This window comes from Euprymna scolopes, chromosome 8, assembly GCF_053919585.1.
Source record: "Euprymna scolopes isolate OS-2025 chromosome 8, ASM5391958v1, whole genome shotgun sequence".
NCBI lineage: Eukaryota > Metazoa > Mollusca > Cephalopoda > Sepiida > Sepiolidae > Euprymna > Euprymna scolopes.
This window is the reverse complement of record NC_136489.1, coordinates 117,529,600-117,551,505: the sequence shown is the minus strand read 5'-3', so window position 1 is coordinate 117,551,505 and position 21,906 is coordinate 117,529,600. Positions and strand designations below refer to the sequence as shown.

The 21,906-nt window shown below is 33.7% G+C and overlaps 2 protein-coding genes across 7 annotated transcripts in view; both read left to right on the top strand.

Annotated features, from left to right (window-relative positions):
- The window catches only part of LOC145283728 (uncharacterized), a 252,063-nt gene that overhangs the window by 78,372 nt on the left and 151,785 nt on the right, over positions 1 to 21,906 (top strand). For 2 of the 6 annotated variants that reach the window (XM_080132780.1, XM_080132779.1), the window contains exon 1: positions 18,270 to 19,685. The exons of the other annotated variants lie outside the window; for them this stretch is intronic. In XM_080132780.1, the coding sequence (XP_079988906.1) occupies positions 18,896 to 19,685 (790 nt within the window). In that variant the 5' untranslated portion in view covers positions 18,270 to 18,895. Of the gene's footprint in view, positions 1 to 18,269; positions 19,686 to 21,906 lie in introns of those variants that run through there. 6 annotated transcript variants of the gene reach the window in all.
- On the top strand, positions 2,924 to 3,819 carry LOC145283730 (uncharacterized). Its single transcript, XM_080132785.1, has one exon. The coding sequence runs from the start codon at positions 3,069 to 3,071 to the stop codon at positions 3,687 to 3,689; it is 621 nt and encodes a 206-aa protein (XP_079988911.1). The 5' UTR covers positions 2,924 to 3,068; the 3' UTR covers positions 3,690 to 3,819.

The window sequence follows — 21,906 nt, the reverse complement described above, 5'->3', positions numbered from 1 at the left end:
GTGATAGGACAGAGGCTGGAGATCGGTGGATAGTGAGGGACCTCTTAGATTAGAAACTCTTTTTGAAGGGAGAGACTAGTAAATAGTGCATCAGCCCAGATCTGACAACAATATTCCATGCATAGGCGGATGCTGGCTTTGTAGAGATATAGGATACTGGCATGAGCCAAAAGTTTTCTAGCATGGTAGAGGAAGCCCACTTTCTTTGCAGCAACCTTGGCAATGTCTTCCATGTGCAGGGTAAAACGATAAATTTGTCGCCCTAAAGAAAACAACACTAAAGCTTTATTTTAAAACTTTTACTGAAAAGATCAATTCAGGTAACTTGATTATGTAGTAGAGCTGACAGCTATTCAATGTAGCTGCCTTCAGCCTAAATCACTGCCTCGATACAAGTCCATGCCTTTTCCACAAGCGCCGGCAGGAGCTCGGTGAATACTTGGCAGATGATGGTGCTCAGGCTGGTTTTAAGTCCAGTTAAGACTGTTTTAATTTTTATGTCTTTATTGATGGAGACCAAGATCGCAAATCTTCAAAAACAAAAAAACAAAAACAAACAGGAACTTCCCCAACCAATCCGCAAGTACTATTCAGTCATGTGATACAACAATCATCATCATCATCAGAAATAATAAAGAGAAAGAGGAAAAAAGAGGAAAAAGAAAGGAATAAAGATTAAGCAAGAATAAATTTCAACAACCATTACAGAGAGTATCTATTGTCTCTTGAGACTGAACAGAGGCATTCTGGTAATCTTTATTAAGATAGTTTATTTTGAATAATGTGCTGGCAAGTTAATGGCTATTATTACAGTTTTATTGTTTGTTATCTTTTTTCTCACCTTTAATAATCCAGAACAGGTTATCGCCCTTTGATTAGGATTCGTTGTACATTACATCATTTTTTTAGTAGGGAATTTGCAAAATCACCCTCATATTGTCTAATCATTTGTGGACCCTTCTCCTCATACTTTGTTCCTGCTCACTTGCTTCATGAAGGCAAAGTTTGACACAAGCTCGATATTTAATGAGACAAAATCCAGCTCCCCAAACAGGGGCACTATAAATTAGGACAAAAATTGAAATTGACTCAGTTCTAAAAGGACTTCTATTTCACTGACAGAGCACAGAAAAAACAAAAAACAAACACTACACTTTGCTCCTGGCCATAAAGGTTTAGAAAGCATCATGATCGAGTTTAAACTCCCGAAAGAAGAGTGTATGTATTTATTCTTTTGCAACTTCATAATAAATGTCTTAGAATAAGATGTAGAGCTGGCATAGAAAGCTATCATAATTTAAAAAAAATGAAAAAAAATGCTAGTATTGAGAAGGATGACTAACACTAAGTGATTCTTAATTAAAAAAAAAAAAAATTATAATGAATCTTACTTAATGCAGTCTCAACTTCTACACAATGATCTAATGTGTAGTAACTTGATATTTCATAAACGAATTCTGCTAGCTACGGCCGAAGGGAGATAACTCTGTTGAGAATATTTATTAATTTAAATAACACTGAATCTGAACAAATCGGTTATCTCACAAAAAAAAAAAAAAAAAAAAAAAAAAAATGGCAGAACGTTTTACTGCGTTCTTTGTCCAAATTCAAGTGAAATCTATTGGTACTAATTTTTGCCTTTTTGCATATGTATACAGTGAACAGGCCAAGAATGCTACAAACTCCATTATAAATACAGAAGCAGGGGATGATCAAAACGGCGAGAAAAATCTTTCCTTCTGTTCCATTACAAAATGTAAAATAATTTACCAATGGATGATCTACACCAAATGATGAATTACTTTTCAATGACATTTTACTTCATGCAAGTAACAATGAATTATAGATTCACAATATTGAACTTTTCTTTTAGTGACTTTAGCCTGTCTCTGCTTTATCGTTATTTTCATGGCAAGTGCTCAGCTGAGCTTCAATCTATGGTCCCGCCCCCCCACCAAACTTTCACGAAAAACAATCGTCCAGCCAAAACCACTATCAATAATTTCCCCACACTCTTTACCTGTGCCTAAACCTGCACGCATGTGGAACTCTCTTCCAATTGCTTGCTTTCCAGCTGACTACAGTCTGATTGTCTTCAAGTCCAACGTAAACAAGTTCTTGATGAACCGTCCCCCTAAGTAATCGAATTTACAAAATTTCCACTACTTATGCTTACTACGCTATAATCACATTGACTAATGTATACCCATTAATCCTGATCCTCGAGTGGCCTCCGGGCCTTGGTAAGTGGTGATTCCTGTGTTAAAAAAAAAACTTTTTCATTCAAGTTTATGGATTCATATTGAAATTCTCTCTCCAAATATATTACTGTCTATATCAAAATATCTCTGAACCTGTCTTTAAAAAAATATAATGGACTGAAATCGATATAGAATTAACTCTATTTTCAATTTTTTTTTTATTTTATCGATATTGATGAATATCAACATCACTTTATTCATAATGGATTATTAAGCAAAAGATTGGATATACACTGTGACGAACATGCACGGAAGCACACAAGAATTGTGTATCAGTGTATGAGTCGGGCTTACCTGGAGCGAAAAGCGAATCCGGGACCTTTTGATTGCAAAAAAGTCTACTAATAAGGTACATCCATCCTAACCACAGCGATGATTGAATTTCGCCTAACAGCTATAAAAAGCAAGCCAGTAAGTCATTCAGGGGCAGTTGAAAAAGACTGACAGAACAGGCCTGGTGGCCGGGGTATGGTGTCTGCTCTGATGCTGCACCCAAGTTTAATTGTTCTTAGTCAATGGAGGAGGAAACCTTTCTATACTAAGATAATTTTATTTTTGCACTCTGCCAGAGTGCCCCCTTTTGGAGGAGCGGGTTTTCTCCCACATTAAAAACGACCTTATGTCACATTTTGTTTTCATGGGGAACAAATAAATAACCAGTTGAAAAATATTGCTCTGTGTTACTGCATTCGTGATCATGTCATGGTGTGTCAATTCGACAGTATTGTTTGGGATTGTGTCGTGTGAATCGATGGTGTTGTTTGGGATTGTGTCGTGTCCATTTACAGTGTTGTTTGGGATTGTGTCATGTCTATCGACGGTGTTGTTTGGGATTGTGTCGTGTCGATTGACAGGGTTGTTTGGGATTGTGTTGTGTCAATTGACAGGGTTGTTTGGGATTGTGTCGTGTCAATCAACGGTGTTGTTTGGGATTGTGTCGTGTTAATCGACAGTGTTGTTTGGGATTGTGTCGTGTTAATCGACAGTGTTGTTTGGGATTGTGTTGTGTCAATGGACAGTGTTGTTTGGGATTGTGTCATGTCGATCGACGGTGTTGTTTGGGATTGTGTCGTGTCGATCGACGGTGTTGTTTGGGATTGTGTCGTGTCGATTGACAGTATTGTTTGGGATTGTGTCATGTCAATTGACAGTGTTGTTTGGGATTGTGTCGTGTCAATTGACAGTATTGTTTGGGATTGTGTCATGTCAATTGACAGTGTTGTTTGGGATTGTGTCGTGTCGATCGACGGTGTTGTTTGGGATTGTGTCGTGTCGATTGACAGTGTTGTTTGGGATCATGTCATATCGATCGACGGTGTTGTTTGGGATCGTCTTGTGCCAAATTGTCAGAGGTGTTCAGGATTGTGTGGACAAACTTGTAATATAAATATATATACATATTTATATTTCTTTTTTTTTTTTTTTTAGCATTCTCTCTTCCCTCATGAAGCAACATACACCATATTAAGAGAAAACTACTAAGTTGAATAAACCTTTTTATATATATATAAATGCCATTGTTTGTGTTGATTGCTATTATTAATGTTGTCCTTAAGTATTGTTTTTCATTATAAAGGTATCTATAAGCTTTAAATTAATATTTAAATATCGTTGATAACATCGACCTTTATAAATGTGTAACCATGTTCCATAACATATTTCGGATCAAGATCTCTTTATCAAATGGTAGGGGTTTCAGATCTCCTATAACTCATGTGAACTGGTAATATTGTTTTATGGCAGTACTGCAGCAAATGTTAGTGACCTTCAGTAAATAAAGCCGAACCCTAATGTTTACACAGCGATCTAATATGTGTGACTGTGTCCCATAATATATTCCACGGTAAAACCTCTTTACCAAATTTTTGACGTTTCAAATCTGAAACTTGTGTGGACAATTTAAAGGTCTTACATTTAAAATTATCGGAAATTTGTTGGAGTACATATCAGTTATTAAGCATGTAATAGGCAGGATCAGTTTAGACTGAGAGAAATTTTAATTTTGTCCTAATACAGAGTGCCTCTTTTTGAGTGGTTGAATTTTCTGCCACATTGAAAACCGACCTTGTGTCTAACTCTGCCCTTATGGGGAGGCACGTAATTCCCATATGAATCATTTCTTGAAAAACCCTTTATTTGAATTTAATTTTTCTTTAAATTAGAGGGGAATTTCAGAACTATAAAATTCTTAAGGCGGTGTGTGTGTGTGTGTGTGTGTGAGAGAGAGAGAAAGAAAACTGAGATTTCACATTACAAGTCCATTTGTTAACATAGGTAGAGTGGAAAGTGGATTTTATGTTTAATTTCAGCAGCCTCATAATTCTCACTTCCCCCTCTCCCTATTTTATCCTTTAATCCTCACATTCCATAAACAATGTTTCTGACAGAGAGGGAAGAGTTACTGTTTTCTGGCTGTTCTTTTGGGTATGTGGATATCTAAAAAAAAAAAAAAAAAAAAAATCCTCTGATGGTATTCATCATCATTCAACTCTCAATCTATCCACCTCACCTACTGTTATCCTTGAGCGGCTTTGGGCCTTCATAAATGGCAACTCATTATTTATTTTGTCTTTCCAAAAAATTAATAATAATCGAATTATGAGATATAATATCAGAGAAAATGCCGAAAGGAGTTAATTTTTCTTAATTTAGAACCCAGTTCATACTTTGCGCACTTTTTCAGTGGACTATTTCAAAATACAAAGTGTTTGCTTTTGTTAACAAAAAATGCTACTGCAGCCTTAGTTTCACTCTGCACACTTAACTGTGGATTTCTCAAATACATTTTTAAAATGTTACGATCTCCTCTTTTTCTCGTTGAAATATAAAACACTTTTCAATATATTTGTGTGTGTGTGTGTGTGTGTGTGTGTGTGTGTGTGTGTGTGTGTGTGTGTGTGTAAAAATAGAGGTTTTCTGCTATCTTTACAATTACTGTTTCAACTTTCAACTCCACTTCCGGTTGCCTCTCTTCATGTTAAGAATTTTTTTTTTTCTTTTCTAAATGATAACGTTACTATGTAGAATAACGTTATTATTTAAAGCCCTTTTTACCATGGAGAGGGATTTACCTTCCTTTAACTATTCTTTACTTTTACCTAACAATTTAATAAACAAAGGATACAAAAAAAATCAATTAAAAACGAAAGAGCAACCGGAAGTTAAGACAATAATCATGAAGATAACTGGGTTTTCTTATTGCAGTAATCTCATGAAATATGACATCAACTAACTCCCAGATGTTTTTGCAGAAACTGGATCCTCAGAACGATCATTATGCTCTTCTATACTTTTGTAATCCTCTCTAACAAATAGCATAAGAGTCCAATGATCTCTGTATTTAAATACTCCTCGCATAAGTATAATGTGACACCAGTTGGGGAGAGTAAGGCAGCACTCCTGGCATTTTAGAAAAATTGAAGGAGCTGCACTGTCACCATTTATTTATTGAGGTCACCTTCTAACCCCTCAACTATCAATCATCCCTAGTTTGTCTAACAGCTCTTTACTCCTTTTGTAAAAAAGAGTTTTGTTATTCAATACATTTTTTTTCTATTTTACTCTCTCTCTCTCTCTCTCTCTCTCTCTCTCTCTCTCTCTCTCTCTCTCTCTCTCTCTCTCTCTCTCTCCTACCTCTAAATTCTCCCTTCTCCTTCCCCTTCTTTTTTAATAAATACAAAACATGTTTGTATTATTTTGATTAATCAGACAGTTGTTCTTATCTTGGGTATTGCCACAACGTTTCGGTCGCTGCACCCCACGACCTTCTTCAGGTGTTGAATACATGTTCCCTTTTCTCTACTAAGAAAAAAGGAGGGGTTATCTCTGCATTGCAAAAATTCGAACCGTAGGTTTGAGGGTGGGCTCGTAGATCATAAAGAAAGTTCAATCTTCAAGGGGTCACTAAGATATTTTTTTAGGGCTTTCCTATGTCTCAATTTTTTGGGATATCTATGCTATTTTATTTTTTTTTTTTCACTAATATTAACAATTAGTATAGATATCCTGAAAAATTGAGTCATACGAAAGCCCTAAAAATATCTTAGTGACCCCTGAAGATTGAACATTCTTTATGATCTGCAGACCCACCCTCAAACCCATGGTTCAACTTCTTGCAATGCAGAGCTAACCCCTCTTTTCCTTAGTAGAGAAAAGGAAACGTGTTTAACACCCGAAGAAGGTCGTGGGGTGCAATGACCGAAACCTTGTGCTAATAACGCTCAAGATGAGAATAATTGTCCGGTTAATCAAAATAACACAAACATTCACATCTCCTCACAAAAATTCAGAATTGCATTAAATACAAAACAGTTGTAAATTTCTTCAATTATTCCATGGCAGGTGCTCGTCTGAACTCCAATCTCTGGTCCCCCCTCGTCAATCTTTTACGAAAAACACCCGTCTAGCTGAATCCACTGTGAAAAATTTTCCTCACTCTTTATCTGTGCCTAAATCAAAATGTAAATTCCATGAACAAAGCTTCTTTCTTAGAACTGCACGCCTGTGGAACTCTGTTCCGTCTGCCTGCTTCCCACCTGACTACAACCTGGATGTCTTCAAGTCCAACGTAAACAAATTCCTGATGAACCGCCCCCTTAAGTAAACACTTCATTAAATCTCCACATTAACGTACTGTACTTGCAATAACCCTTATCCCTGAGTGGCTTCCGGGCCTTGATAAGTGATGACCACCGTGTAAAAAAAAAAAAAAAAAGTATAGGGGGCTCTGGAAAAGGTAGCACCTTTGTAGCTCAGCTGCTGCACAGTCCGGAGACGGACGCGTGTCACTGGTCCTCGACAATCTCCTAATCTCTTACATGTGGCTCCACATTACCATACCATGGTTCCTTGCTTCAGCAGGCAAGCTAAACCATGTGAAGCGGCGCAACTGCCTTGTAGTTAGCTCCTGGCTCAGTGAAGGCCTAAGGTAAATTCCATAGAAAGTGGTCCAAAATTGGAAAATTTTAAATCCAATATTTTCCAACATTATTATGTTTTTTCTGAAAGTAAAATAAAATGAAATAATGAGTAAATAAAAAAAATCCTGCGGCGTCATTAAAGCGTCTTTATACAAAACATGCATTTGTGCCGGGTCCAGTCATGGTGTCTTACTTTTTTTTTTTTTAGCTTAGACAATTAAAATGAAAATATTGAAAAGTTGAGAAAATAATTTTCTTTATCAACCGTATGGAAAACAAAGCTGGACATGTTCGATTTTTTACACTAAGTCACCAAACTGGGTTCAGACAGTAAAAAAAAAAAAAAAAAAAAAAAAAAAACAAGTTACCTGATATATTTTTATGATATATATGTATATATATATATATATATATATATATATATATGGAAAAAAAAAAAAAAAAAAGAAGGTTTACACTAACCTGCACAGGTTTAAAATATTTTCAATTAAAATTTTCTAGGGACGGTGCTATCCAAAACAAATTACCAATTTCCTCAGGACAAAATTTGACTACTTTCTGACTTCACGGAGCTTTGGAAATGAGTGAAATTTCACACGGGTAACACACGTGACAACAAATTCCTTAATTTTCAGGGTGTCAATGAATAAAAATTTATCGAACAACTATTGTAATAATTAGAATACTCCTTAAAAATGTAGAAAAACCTGTTTTTATAAAAAATAAAGGCACAATTCGCCGAGTTTATACATTGTTTACAAATTTTTCAAATATCCTTCCCGTCTGAATGTAATGCACGTGACGCTGGAAACAAGACTATTCTAAAAAAAAAAAATAAATGGTCATAAGTATGGGGATTTTTTATGTACTACATAAAAGAGTAATGGTTCAAGAATACATAATAAGCCAAAAAGAAAAGAGGAGTAAAATATTATAAGGAAGATTTGAAATAAATTTTATTGCTGAAAACCTGTCTGAACTGTAACACACGTGACATGGAATGGCCCCTAAGGAAACAACCCCTATAGAAAATTCAGAGTGTAGTCCTGCAGGCAGGTCAGTGCAATCCTTCCCACTGTCTCAGGCAGCTACTGTGGTCAAGCTGGTCCCAGATGTAATGGTCCTACCATTCTTCTGGAATACACCAGCGAGATCAGAGAGGGGAATATTGATAACTGGGCAAATCAGCTTTTTCATACCAATGCCCAGGCTTGCGCTCTGTAGAGACAACTCCAGCTACACATTCCAGTTTGACACCTAACTCCGACTGCAGCATCATCATCATTATCATCATCATAATACCTTTCTTTTGCCTCCACTTTTCATTTTTTAACCAACTGTGAAGAGTAAGCCAAGAGACAGAGTGAAATCAAGTCCAGGAAATACATGTCCATAGTTATTAAATATTTTTCCCTTGTATGTGTTAAAATGCTTTCAGATCTATTAATGATGATTTGGCACATGAACTGATCAGTTTTAATGAGATTGACATCTGTTTTCTGGATTTGCATGAAACTCTTTTGCTTTAAATGAGTAGCCATTTGCAATGAAGTACTTTTCTGCTGGTTTCATACACCAATCAGATCAGATTCTGTTTCTTAGTAATCAAACACAAGAGAGGGGGAACTAAAGCTGAAAGGAATATCGATATGTTGACACTAATTAGAGCTCCACCTAAAAGTGACGAAATCTATACTAATCTATACTAATATATATATATATATATATATATATATATATATATATATATATATATACTAGACTACCCGTGACCCGTTGGGTCAGTATGTTATATTAGCTATGGAATTCATGTACGAGCGTGACACTTGTGACGTAAAGAAAATAGTTGTTTTTTTTAACATAACGAACATTTCTATGAAAGTATATTAAAATGAAAACAGAATATAGATAGATTTCTATGAGTCGTTCTGTTTATTATAATTGATTATTTTTGAAAAATAAAATTACAGTTACTGAATTATAAGTGGTTGGCCATACTTATAGGTAAATGTGCACTGAACAGATACCATAATACTTATTATAATTAAATTCAAATTTTGATATATCTGCTTTTTTTTTTTTTTACATCGTTCATTTCTGTATTACGTTTAAGTTATTTTAAACCCCACTTTTCCCATGTTAAATAATATTTTCGAAATAATAACATCAATATTTCAGTGCACAGGTCATGCGCATGCGCAACTGGATGTCATAAACCGGAAAGTGGGTTACATACATCGTTACAAGGTCATTTGAGTTTTATAATTATATATATATATATAAGTGAAAAGAAAAAACACAACAGAAAAACTAGGCCCAATCTCATAAATTTATTTCAAGCAAAAAGGGCTTAGTAAATGAGAAGAGCTAATCCAGGTTTAGTATCTAACTTGAATAATTTAACAAATTTACAACAGTTTTGTATTTATTAAAAAAGAGGGGAAAGAGGAGGGAGAATTTAGAGGTAGGGGAGAGAGAGTAAAATATAAAAGAAAAAGAAGGAAAGGAATTAAGAGAGGGAGAATTTGGGGAAAAGAGAGAAAGCAGATATAAAGAAGGGCAAATAGAAAACATTACGCCATCTTAATGTTTTCTGTTTTCCCTTCTTTATTACAAATTTGTTCAATTATTCCAATTAGACACTGAACTCTGACTAGCTTTTTTCATTTGATAAGACCCTTTTGGTTGAAATAAATTTATAATGAGATCTTGCTAAAAAATTTTTTGGTTATTTTTTTTTTTTTTACTTTAAACTTTTATTTATGCTCTGCTATGCATTGAACTCGCCCACTTTAGATTTCCTACAGAATTGCTCTACCCTTTATGGATATAAAATTCTCTCTCTCTCTCTCTCTCTCTCTCTCTCTCTCTCTCTCTCTCTCTCTCTGTATATATGCCTATAAATCTCACTTGTCTGTTTAAATGCATGTATGTGTGTTTGTATTTCTACCTAAAACTTTCAACAGAGACGATGGATTTTCATGAGATCGGTATCATTTTGAAGCTTGACCCTTCAGACGACAAATATCGAAAAATTGGCTAAAAGCATTAATTCTTGGGATTAAGAGAATTGTCATATGATTTCTATCAGGCTGAATTTGATAGTAGAATCAAGATCAGTGATGTGGTTCTAATAAAAAAAAATCTGGCAAGGCCACATTCTTATTAGAGTCTAGGGAGAGCGATTAATCTTACTACCAGTATTGATAATTTAATTAGATCTGCTATGATCAAGAAAAGTGATGGTGTCTTAGAGACATCTGTATCCTTTAGAACTTTCCATTACACATTCTTATCATGTCCCGTCTTGTGTGGGAGAGATTAATTAAGCCAAATACATAGGTATAGTCTGATGTTGGATGCAATACATGTCATAATTTTCCTTAAATTCATCCGACAAACTCAAAGAACAATTAAAAACAGGACGAATCTTTGTTGTACACTGTAAATCTTGTTTAAACACTGGACGATATTCAAGGTACAAATCCCTTTCAGATAATTTAAGAGAAACCCAATCTAACACTGATAGAGCTACCTGGTAGTTAGAGGGTACAGTACTTAGTTTATCCTCATCCCAGAGTAGACTTATATGATAACCATTGTCGACAAAACTAAGAGAACGAAAGGCTTGAATTTTCTTATCGTAGTCACTGAGCTCATTTTCTATAACACCCATCGTCTCTAAACTATACAACCTATTAACGGTTCTATAAACAGAGGACTCTTTTTAACCATTCCAAAGTTCAGCATATTCTGATTTAGAGTCCAACACAAAGTAAATATGAGTAATATCGCAAGAAGAATATTTGTCAACAACCTGAGCAAACAACAGACTCCCGCGATACGGCATTAAAAATTAGTAACAAAATACAGTACAGTATATAATACCCATGTATATAATCAAAAAAAATTATAAATAACACCGTAAGGCGAGGCAAACACCATAACAAGGGAGGCAGAAAAACATTGTATTCCACATCGTAACCTGAAAAAACGTATCCCAGGGTTCTACTGTAATTCAAAACTAATTCTGAGGAGAGCTATAGTCAGTTATACTTCCGAACAAAACCTTGCCCTGAGTGAACTCTCAAACGTGTCCCCACTCTAAATCTGCTTAAATTCATATGTCCTAGAAATTTAATCACATCAACTCCCAATAAGCCATGGACACGCAACGTGTCGTCGTTCAACTCAGAATAGTCAGTAGCTAGCTCAACTTTGTTTCATAAGATCTACAATTACAGAATTCAATCCATTAATATAGAAAGTAAGATCTAAATTCTCATCAATCAAAAAAGAAAGAGAACTGATTCCTTGAAGGAACTTCACGTTAAGGTTGATTTCTTAAAAATATTTTAGCTCTTTCCTCAACAAAGTTTTAATTAAGAATTTACGATCCTTTAAGGGAAAAAATAAACCAGGAAACTTATCCAACAAGCTAAGAGATAAATAAGATCTCATTCCCTGTGTGCAGTAAACAATTGAAAGGTATTTGTTTGTCACACGTTATATCGACAGAGATTTCAATGACTGGTAGAATTGACGAAGAATTATTAAGCCAGTAGGCATTGGCCGTTGTAGGGGAACAAACTGAACTAGGGTACAAAACTCTACAATGTCCTTCTCTTTTGCAAGTCCAACAAGTACCAAATTCCTTCTTGTCACAGAAACATTTTTTTCTCATCATGGAAAGGACACAAACATTTAGAGCACAATCCCAACTCTTTTCATTTTTTTAAATTTTACAGCATAATGAGGATAAGAACTGCAAGAATAACACCGATGGCCATTAACTCTGCAAAAATTTCAACTGTAATTTGCTTTAGTCGCCTTGGTGTAAAAATTCTCCGAGGTGGAAGGTTTTTTGATAGCAGAGGTATAGTATACTTAAGCTTATGAAAAAACTCACAATCTTACGAGGGTGATAATCTTGCTTACAAAAATCCAATGTACGTGAAATTTCAGAACAATTATCTAATATTTCCTCAAGGGATGGAAAATTATTTCCAACCTTGTGAACTAATTATGTCTTAAAAAAGCCGGTAATTTTGCAAAAACTATATGGTTAAGCAATTTATTCCCAGGAGATTCAGACCTCAAAAAAATTCAATCCAAACGAATTTTTAAGATCATATATCTGAGCCTTCAAAATACTATGAAACTTACTGACGGCAGAAACATTACTTAGTCTGTCAGTATGTAATGTAAAGAAAAAAATCGAGTCAATTATGTCTTTTTCATCCAAAAATTCTGTTGCGAGAATATTTAGAGCTACCTGATAGTTTTCATCAAATATTGTCAAATGTCTAATTAAGGCCTCGACAGATTTCTTGGATTTACTTGAAGTAGCTTTCTCTTAGTGAGATACAAATTCATCAGTTATAAACTTCACCAGGTAACTTAGATGAGTTCACTTCAACAATTTAACATCCTGTTTAGATGGAGAGAAGATACCACGCCAACATATTGCAAGTGTCAAGTCTGAACTGCCAACTTCAGCTTGAATTTTATCACAATGGAATGTGATATTATTGGGAATGTGCAGATCAATCAACAGGTGAAAATTAGTCACATGACCAACAACAGCAGCAGCAGTGAAGCAAACTCAAGAGAAAGGAAAAAGAGGGAAAAAGAAATAAATCCCCAAAAAGTTTTCTACATAATTTAACTTAGATTATTGATAAATAAAACTCATAAATATAGATTAAATTATACTGAAATGTTTTAAATGTTAATATTTAATTTAAATAAATAATATAATTCAATTTATAATATAAACTAGACTACCCGTGACCCATTGGGTCAGTGTGTTATATTAGTTATGGAATTCATGTATGAGCGTGACACTTGTGACGTAAAGAAAATAGTTTTTTTTTGACATAAAAGAAACATTTCTATGAAACTGTATTAAAATGAAAAATTACGGACGGATCACTCAAACATGAAAAAAAAAATTCCTCCCTATTCGTGTAAAGTTACCTATTTTTCCGAATAATTGCTCAAAAATCGAAAATTAAACATGATTTTCCAATGAATTGAACACCGCCAAAAGTCATTTAGCAGCAAAAACACACATGAACCTACTGATGAGAAATATAAGAATGAAAACCCCATATTGGAATCCTTCAACCAAGTTATAGAAACTTAAAATCTAAAAAAAAATAATTAATAAAACCTGAAGCAAAAAAATAAAACCTAAATAAATAAAATAAAACTAATATTGAAACAGATTAGTAAATTTGTGAACAAATTCACCATACTCACACAACTATTTTGTATCTAGAAATGTAAACAAAAAATAAAAAAAGAAGGAAGGAAGGAAAAAGGACGGATAGAGAGTAGTAGTAGTAGTCTTGGCTTTACTACAATTGTTCTTATGTTTGTCAACGAGTTAAAGTTGTTTAGTTGTAAAAAAATAGCGACAGTATAGCTGTAATGAAGAATAGTTGCAATACACCCCCACTCTTCCCATGTTAAATAATAATTTCAAAATAATAACATTAATACTTCAGTGTGCAGGTCAAAACCTGCAAAAGAAGCAATTTGTGTTTATTTGTTTACGTTGTTATGGGTTAATGTTTATGCGCGCATGTGCAACCGGATGTCGTAAACCGAAAAGTGGGTTACATCATTCGTTACAAGGTCATTTGAGTTTTATAATTATATAGATTGGATTAATACATAGATAACATAATAAAATAACAATAAAAATAGAAAAATATATTATTTATCAATATGATAAAAAAATCATTTAATATAACTAAGTTGTATAAAGGGAAACAACTAATTTAAATTTAAAAGTGAATTATCGACCTTTAACTGTATTTAAACAAATTACGATAAAATATTACAAAGGGAAATTTTATATTAAAATTAAATAAGGACAAGTAAAGATTAGATACCCCGGTAGTAGATGACAAAGATAAGCGCACATTTCCATTGACACTGGTTGTTCGACCTTGACATTGCCGTTGGTTGTTTGTAAATACGTCAAATAGCAGACATGTCCGAATGTTCGCGAGCAAGATTTTTAAAAAATATATTTACAAAACTTTTAAAGATTTAAAAAAAAATATATATTTTTACAAAACATTTTCTTTAATATTAAATATTTACAAAACTTTTAAGGATTAAAAAAAAAAACTTTTCTATTTACGCAAAACTTTTTAATGTAAGTAATAAAACGAACGTATTTAAACAAAATATATTTAAATAAATGGGCGTCTTTCTGGGTACGTTTTTTTTATATATTTACAGAACTTTTTAATAAAACTATTATTATTATTATTAATAATAATAAAAAATATAATAATAATAATAATAATATAAATAAATAAATGGTAAATTTGTCGTCTGCTATCGGGGTATCTAACCTTTACTTGGTCCGATTAATGAAAAATAATTAAAGGACAATAAAGAATTATACTTTATGTAATAATATATTTAATTCAAATAGTAATAAAACTGAATTATATATAGATATAAAATTAAGATAAAATTTCAATATAGATATGAAATTTAGATAAAATCAAAATTTTCCTTTGATGTTGATGCCTGAGCTACGAATACGTGTTTGCTGCAAGGCTAAAAATTAAAACATGAACCAATACCTATTACGTCACACATGCATATTCGTAATGTCTTCGTTCGATCTTCACCTGGCAAATTCCATCTTTTTAATTCTCACACTTTTGCACCGATTTTCCATGGCTAAAACTCAAATATAAAGTTTTGCATGAGATCGAATATCCTATATATTAAGTTTCATTTCTGTAGACCAAAAACTGACAGAGGAGTTTGAAGCCAAAATTTTTTAAACAAATATATGTACACATACATAAATATATATAGAAAGAGGTTTGAGTTTACTATAAACTTTTTACGCAAATATTATGCAAGTATAAATCGTGTAGAATATCTGTATGAATATAATTACATATAATAGTAAACAAAAGATGATCATTCCATAAGAAAACCAAAATAAATAATAAGAAATTAATTAGAATGAATGTTTAAAAGAATATGCAACTTAGCTAGATCTTTTGCAGATGAATGCAATTCCACAGCCCATATATAACAAAGTTGTATTTTCTTTTTAAATAAATAGAAAAAAGTGTTTTTAATATGAATGTCAATCTATCTATCTATCTATCTATCTATCTATATATCTATAAAAGTGAACGTGTCTGTCTGTGTGTCTGTGTACATTTCCCTACGCAATAACTGTCAATTTTTAGTCTACAGACTCGAAATTTGATATACAGGGTATTGAGATTTGGGAAAATTGATGTGATCGGTTTTCAGCCAGAAATTTGGCTGTCAAGGGATCAAAGTTCAAAGATTTGACCTTTGAGAACTCTACCAAACTCCTCCGACAATTTTGAGTCTAAACATTTGAAATTTTAGATATAGGTTCCTTGGACATGGATCTAACTTAATAACTTGATTTGAGCCCCAAAAAATCAATGTTAAGGGGTCATAATACGTGTCAAATTTGAAAAAGTTTACCGTTTTTGGGGGGGTTTTTTTGCTCAGCATACACCTTCAAACACCCGGGCAACGCCAAGCACCCATGCTAGTATCTATAACTTGAGTTGAGCCCAAAACAAATGTTAAGGGGTCATAATAGGGGTCAAAGCTAAAAAAATTGACCGTTTTTTTTTGTTTTGTTTTGCTCAGCATACACTTCCATACCCCCGGGCAGCACCGGGCCGAAATGCTAGTATATCTATAAAAGTGAACGTGTATGTGTGTCTGTCTGTGTACATTTCCCTACGCAATAACTCTGTCAATTTTCGATCTACAGACTCGAAATTTGATATACAGGGTACTGAGATTTGGGAAAATCTATGTGATCGGTTTTCGGCCAGAAATTTGGCGATTAAGGGGGCAAAGTTCAACAATTTAACCTTTGAGAACTCTACCAAACTCCTCCGACAATTTGGGGTCTAAACACTTGAAATTATAGATATAGGTTCCTTGGACATGGATCTAACTTAATAACTTGATTTGAGCTCCAAACAATAAATGTTAAGGGGTCATAATAGGGGTCAATGTGAAAAAAAATTGACCGTTTTTTTGTTCTTTGTTTTTTGCTCAACATACACCTCCAAATACCCGGGAAACGCCTGGCACCCATGCTAGTATATCTATAAAAGTGAACGTGTCTGTATCTCTCTGTGTGTCTGTGTGTACATTTCCATACGCAATAACTGTCAATTTTTTGTCTACATACTCGAAATTTTATATACTGGGTACTGAGATTTGGGAAAATCTATGCGATCAGTTTTCAGCCAGAAATTTGGCGATTAAGGGGGTCAAAGTTCAACGATTTGACCTTTGAAAACTCTACCAAACTCCTCTGACAATTTTGGGTCTAAACACTTGAAATTTTAGATATAGGTTCCTTGGACATGGATCTAACTTAATAACTTGATTTGAGGCCAAAACAATAAATGTTAAGGGTCATAATAGGGGTCAAAGTTAAAAAAATTGACCGCTTTTTTTTCTTTTTTTTGCTCAACATACACCTCCAAACACCCGAGCAACACCTGGCACCCATGCTAGTATATCTATAAAAGTGAAATTCTCTCTGTGTCTGTCTGCGTATGTACATTTCTCTACCAAACTACTCTGTCAATTTTCAGTCTACAGACTCGAGATTTGACATAAGGGGTATTGAGATTTGGGGAAAATCTTTTTAAACCGTTTTCGGCCAGAAATTTGGCTGTCAAGGGGTTAAAGTTCAACAATATGACCTTTGAAAACTCTACCAAACTCTTCCGCCAATTTTGGGTCTAAGCACTTGAAATTTTAGATGTAGGTTCCTTGGACATGGATCAAACTTTTTAACTTGATTTGAGCTCCAAACAATAAATACTAAGGGGTCAAAATGAAAAAAATTTGACCTCTCGGCCAATTTTTGGTCTAAAGATTTTAAATTTTACATAAAGTGGATTTAGACATAGGGCAAGCGTTTTAATCGGTTTTTAGCCGAAAATTTGGCTACCACGGGGTCAAAGTTCAAAATATTTGATCTTTGTGTTTTCTAGCAAAATATTCAGCAAATTTTGGGTCTAAACATTTTAAATTTTACGTAAAGTGTATGCAGACATGCAGCAAGCTTTTTAATCAGTTTTTGGACGAAAATTTGGCTGCCAAGAGGTCAAAGTTAAAAAAAAAAAAGTTGAACTTTGCAGACTATCAAACTCCTCCACCAATTTTGGGTCTAAACACTTGAAATTTTAGATGTACCTTACCTGGATATGAGTCAAACTTTTTAATATATATATATATATATATATATATATATATATATGCACATAAAGTTTTGAACAGTACATAGGGACCGAGCAATTGGTAGTACACAAAAAAAAATTATAGGAGTATATATATATATATATATATATATATATATATATATATATATATATATATATATAAAATTAATATGAAAATATACTTCTGGCAAGTAAGTTATTCAGAAACACGTTTTATTCCTGGGTAGAATCATCATTCATTGTCAAGAAGTTAACAAAAACAAACACTCTTAACATGTGTCCACTCAATCTGTACGTTTTGTGATGAAAATTGTTTCAAACCCAAGTGTAACAAACTGACGGACACAGCCTTTTATAGAGATGCTTGGACATTTGTTTTTCATTTGGACAATTAAGTCCTCCTCCACCACCACCACTATTACTACTACGACTACAACTACTACTACTCTATAATAACGAGCTAGAAGAAGCATCGATTTATCTAATCTGCATGCTTGTGATAAAAATGCTGTTTCAAATTTAAGTGTAGGCGGCTGAGACGGCCAAAGCCTCTTTTAGAGATGCTAGTACACCTTTGAGAAATACTAAATAACTTTCAGTCGCGTTTTATTTTTCCTCATATATTTCAATTAACAGCACTCAACTATTTCGTAAGCACCTGATGTCTGTAGAATCATTTAGACAAACTTGGGTTTATCATCTTATTATTATTTAAACGTCTATTCATTAATCGCTTTTTTTTTCTTTTTCTTTTTTTTTTTTTTTAACATTGCCTGCATTACCCAGCTTGCCAAATTGCTTGTTTACAGAAAACAACTTTCCAGATTCCATGCTTGATGTAGTGAGTCCATTTCTGTTTGATGGATGGTTGGTGACAGCAACCGTTTGCTGTGAGATGACAAAAGTGAAGCGCCTACTGATGAAAAGAAAAACAAATTAAAAAAAATAAAAAAACATTCTCTATTCAATTATTACATCTTAATTAACATTTCTGCTCACGTGGAATTATAATGTCTTTTGCAAGCATCATTCGCATCAACCGTTTTTCTTTTTTTCTTTTTGTTTGTTTGTTCTTCGCTTGTCATTTTATGGACTGGACGTTTACATTTGCGGCTGTGAAAAAATTCAAGCTTCTACGTTAGGATTACCTTCGTCTTCGTTTCGTTTTTAATGGCTTTCAGTCCTTTACGTGCAACGGAGTTCATTCTTACCAAACATTCAGAGGGAGAGAAAGCAATAACATTTTCCCCTCCTTAAAAAAAAAAAAAAGAAAGATCCTCACCATTTGGTTGAGGTTAGAATCTGATTGTTAATGTTTCTGACCAAAATTCTGGCTTGTAACCATCTACCAGATTTCTGGCTTATAATCATTTAAATTCAAACTGTTAGTTTTTCGGAAATATCTTCTTTGCCAAAGTCTCGGTGATCCAGATCCATGTCATCGGAAATGAAGGCCTTCTCAGAAGAAAGTTGCACGGATCTAGTAGCTTCCGAGTCACCTAGGCTGGAAGTATGCACACATCTCTGTCTCTCTGACTTAAAGCAGATCATAAACCTCTCTGTGGAAGAGACCGTGTCCAGTACCTTGTCCATGCTGATAGAAAGCAAGATGACCCCCTTACGTGCAGAAATGTCTCATCTCCGGGAGGAGATTGATGGTGTCCGTGATGTCGTATCGGATTTTAACCAAATGAACTCCCAGCTGACTGATCTTGAAAAATGTGTGGATACCCTAGATTCGAGCTTGCAGGCGGCCAATTGCACCGCAGCTGCAGCACCGGACATCAAGAGATCATTGGCATCCAAGGTTGAAAACTTGATCGTTCAACAACTTGAGAATAATCTCCAGCGACGAAAGTGGGCCCTCGTCGTCTCTGGTCTGAAATCCCGCAGCCATGGAGGGGAAGTGCAGGCCCAACAGATCATGCTGCAGTTTGATGACCATGTGTCAACCAAAGAGCAACCTGCAGTCGATTGGAAAGAAGGTAATCCCATCTGTACGAGACCAGCACTGCCTCAACCACCAACTGAAGCCCCAATTTATATCCCTTTTCAAGATCTTGGAAGACGCAATCTTCGGCTTGTAAACACGTATCTTAAGGAGGAACTGAATATTACTGCGACACAGACTTCGCATACGATGCCAGTCCAAGGCCGTTCTCATAAAAAGGAACCACTTCAAAACAAACCACCTCTCAGAGCCAAACTAAACTCACCAGCAAAAAGTTAAGTGATCAAATTTGTTTTTATTATTCTTATTGATTAATTTTATTTATTTGACTTGTTTAATTGTTGCTTCTAGCACAGGTCAGCTTTTGATGTCTAGTATTTGAATATATATATATATAATATATATATATATATATATATACGGTCTTTGCTAATCAAGCCAGAGATGGCTTGTGTTGCCAAGTTCGAATCTATCAACTGGTGTTAATCGTGACACCCTGCACTAAAGATTCCCGAAACAGTGAGACACTAGTGTCTGTAGGTATTTAATTATCATAGTTAATAATTATGTCAGCCCCTTTAAGAAAGTCGTTTCTTATTGAACACTTTCAGTTGAATTAAGTCGGTCAATTTAGCTCTTATGCATAAATCATCATATAATGATTAGATCACTCTGACTGACGTAAAAAACATTTAAAAATAAAATGTTTAATTTCGACGTTATTTCACGTGGTTAATGGTAGCCGAATGGATACGGTCTTATGCTAATCAAGCCAGAGATGGCTTGTGTTGCCGGGTTCGAATCTATCGACTGGTGTTAATCGTGACACGTTGCACTGAAGATTTCCAAAAGGATGAAACACTACTGTTAATAATTATGTATTCCTTTCCCCTTTTCCCTTCATCACTTTCACTGATGAAGACTGAAAATTATGTACTTGTAAAAAAAGTTTTTAAATTTTTTTTCCTAATATTATTTTGTATTCCTGCAGGTCGCCAATTGAAAACGAATAAAGAAAAGTTATAAGCTTTTATACTTTTCTTATTCTTTTTTATACATTTCCATTTATATATATATATATATATATATATATATATATATATATGCTAGACATTTTAGCATGTTAACAATGGGCAAAAGTTATAGCCTGTTGACTTAGAATGAGTTTGCTTTATGTAAAACTGATGGTTGAATAAGTTTAAATTTGTGTTCATTGTTTGCATCAAATGCCTAATAATTTCTAACTGTGCATCGAATGTATACCATTCGTTCGTTGCACCTTATCATAACAAAGGTACATACAAAATTTCAGCCAGATCGACTCAGTAGTTTCCGAGAAAAAATAGAACAGACAGACCGACAGACAAAGAGAAACATAATATATATATGCTAGCTATTATCTAGTGTTATATTTCAATTGTTAATTTGTTTTCACATTTTTTAAACTTATACAGAAAAAGAAATAAAATTTAGTTGCAAGCCAGGCAACTCTTTCTTTCTATATACTTCATGTAAAAATTATGAATTATTCCCCTTGCTAATTTTGATATTTCAGTGATTAATAAATGTTTCATAATATAGATTCCCTGGGTCAAAATAAGAAATTTTAAAACTAAATTGTATGAAAAGTGTGTTATTATATTGCCAATAATAGTGTACTACAACAACAACAACAAATGAAAATGGGTTTGTATGAAACAAAGTAATGTCAACTTAAACGCTATTTGGGTTTGACTTTGAAAATTTGACAAAATAAATATCTTTAATATAAACCTCACCTGTCTGTTTGTATGTATGTGTGTATGTATGTTTGTCTGCCTAAAACTTTCGACAGAGGTGACGGATTTTTATGAGATCAGTATCATTCTGAAGCTTGACATCTCGGACGATGAATATCGAAAAATTGACCAAAAACATTAATTCCTTCATTCTCAACTGGCAGTTTTCTACAAAGAGGCTCGATTTTTTGCAAGCCATTTTTTGTAAGTCATCGTATTGATTGAATTGATTTTGCCTAATTTTAACACTCCGAACTTCCGGTCGTGTCATGGAGTAGTAGTAAGACGTCAGATTTTCTTTCATTTTATTTTCTGCCTTCACATCACGGGTTCAAGCCTGCTTGCCTACTAAAATTTTTTTTTTTTTTTTTTTGTTCAACACACACTTCCAAACACCCGGGCAACGCCAGGCACCTAGGCCAGTATATATATATATATATATATATATATATATATATATGTATATATATATATATATATATATATATATATATATATATATATATATATATATATATATATATAAGAAAAAGAATCAATAAAACATGTTAAAACACTTTAAGAAGAGTTAAAAACATATTTAATTTTCAAAAAGGAAACACAAATTAAGTGTTTAAGTCCTTAGTCCGCAGAGTTTCGAAAAAAATACTTTCGTTCTCATCAAAGGGTAGGACAATCCACTTAATTTGTGTTTCCTTTTTGAAAATTAAATATGTT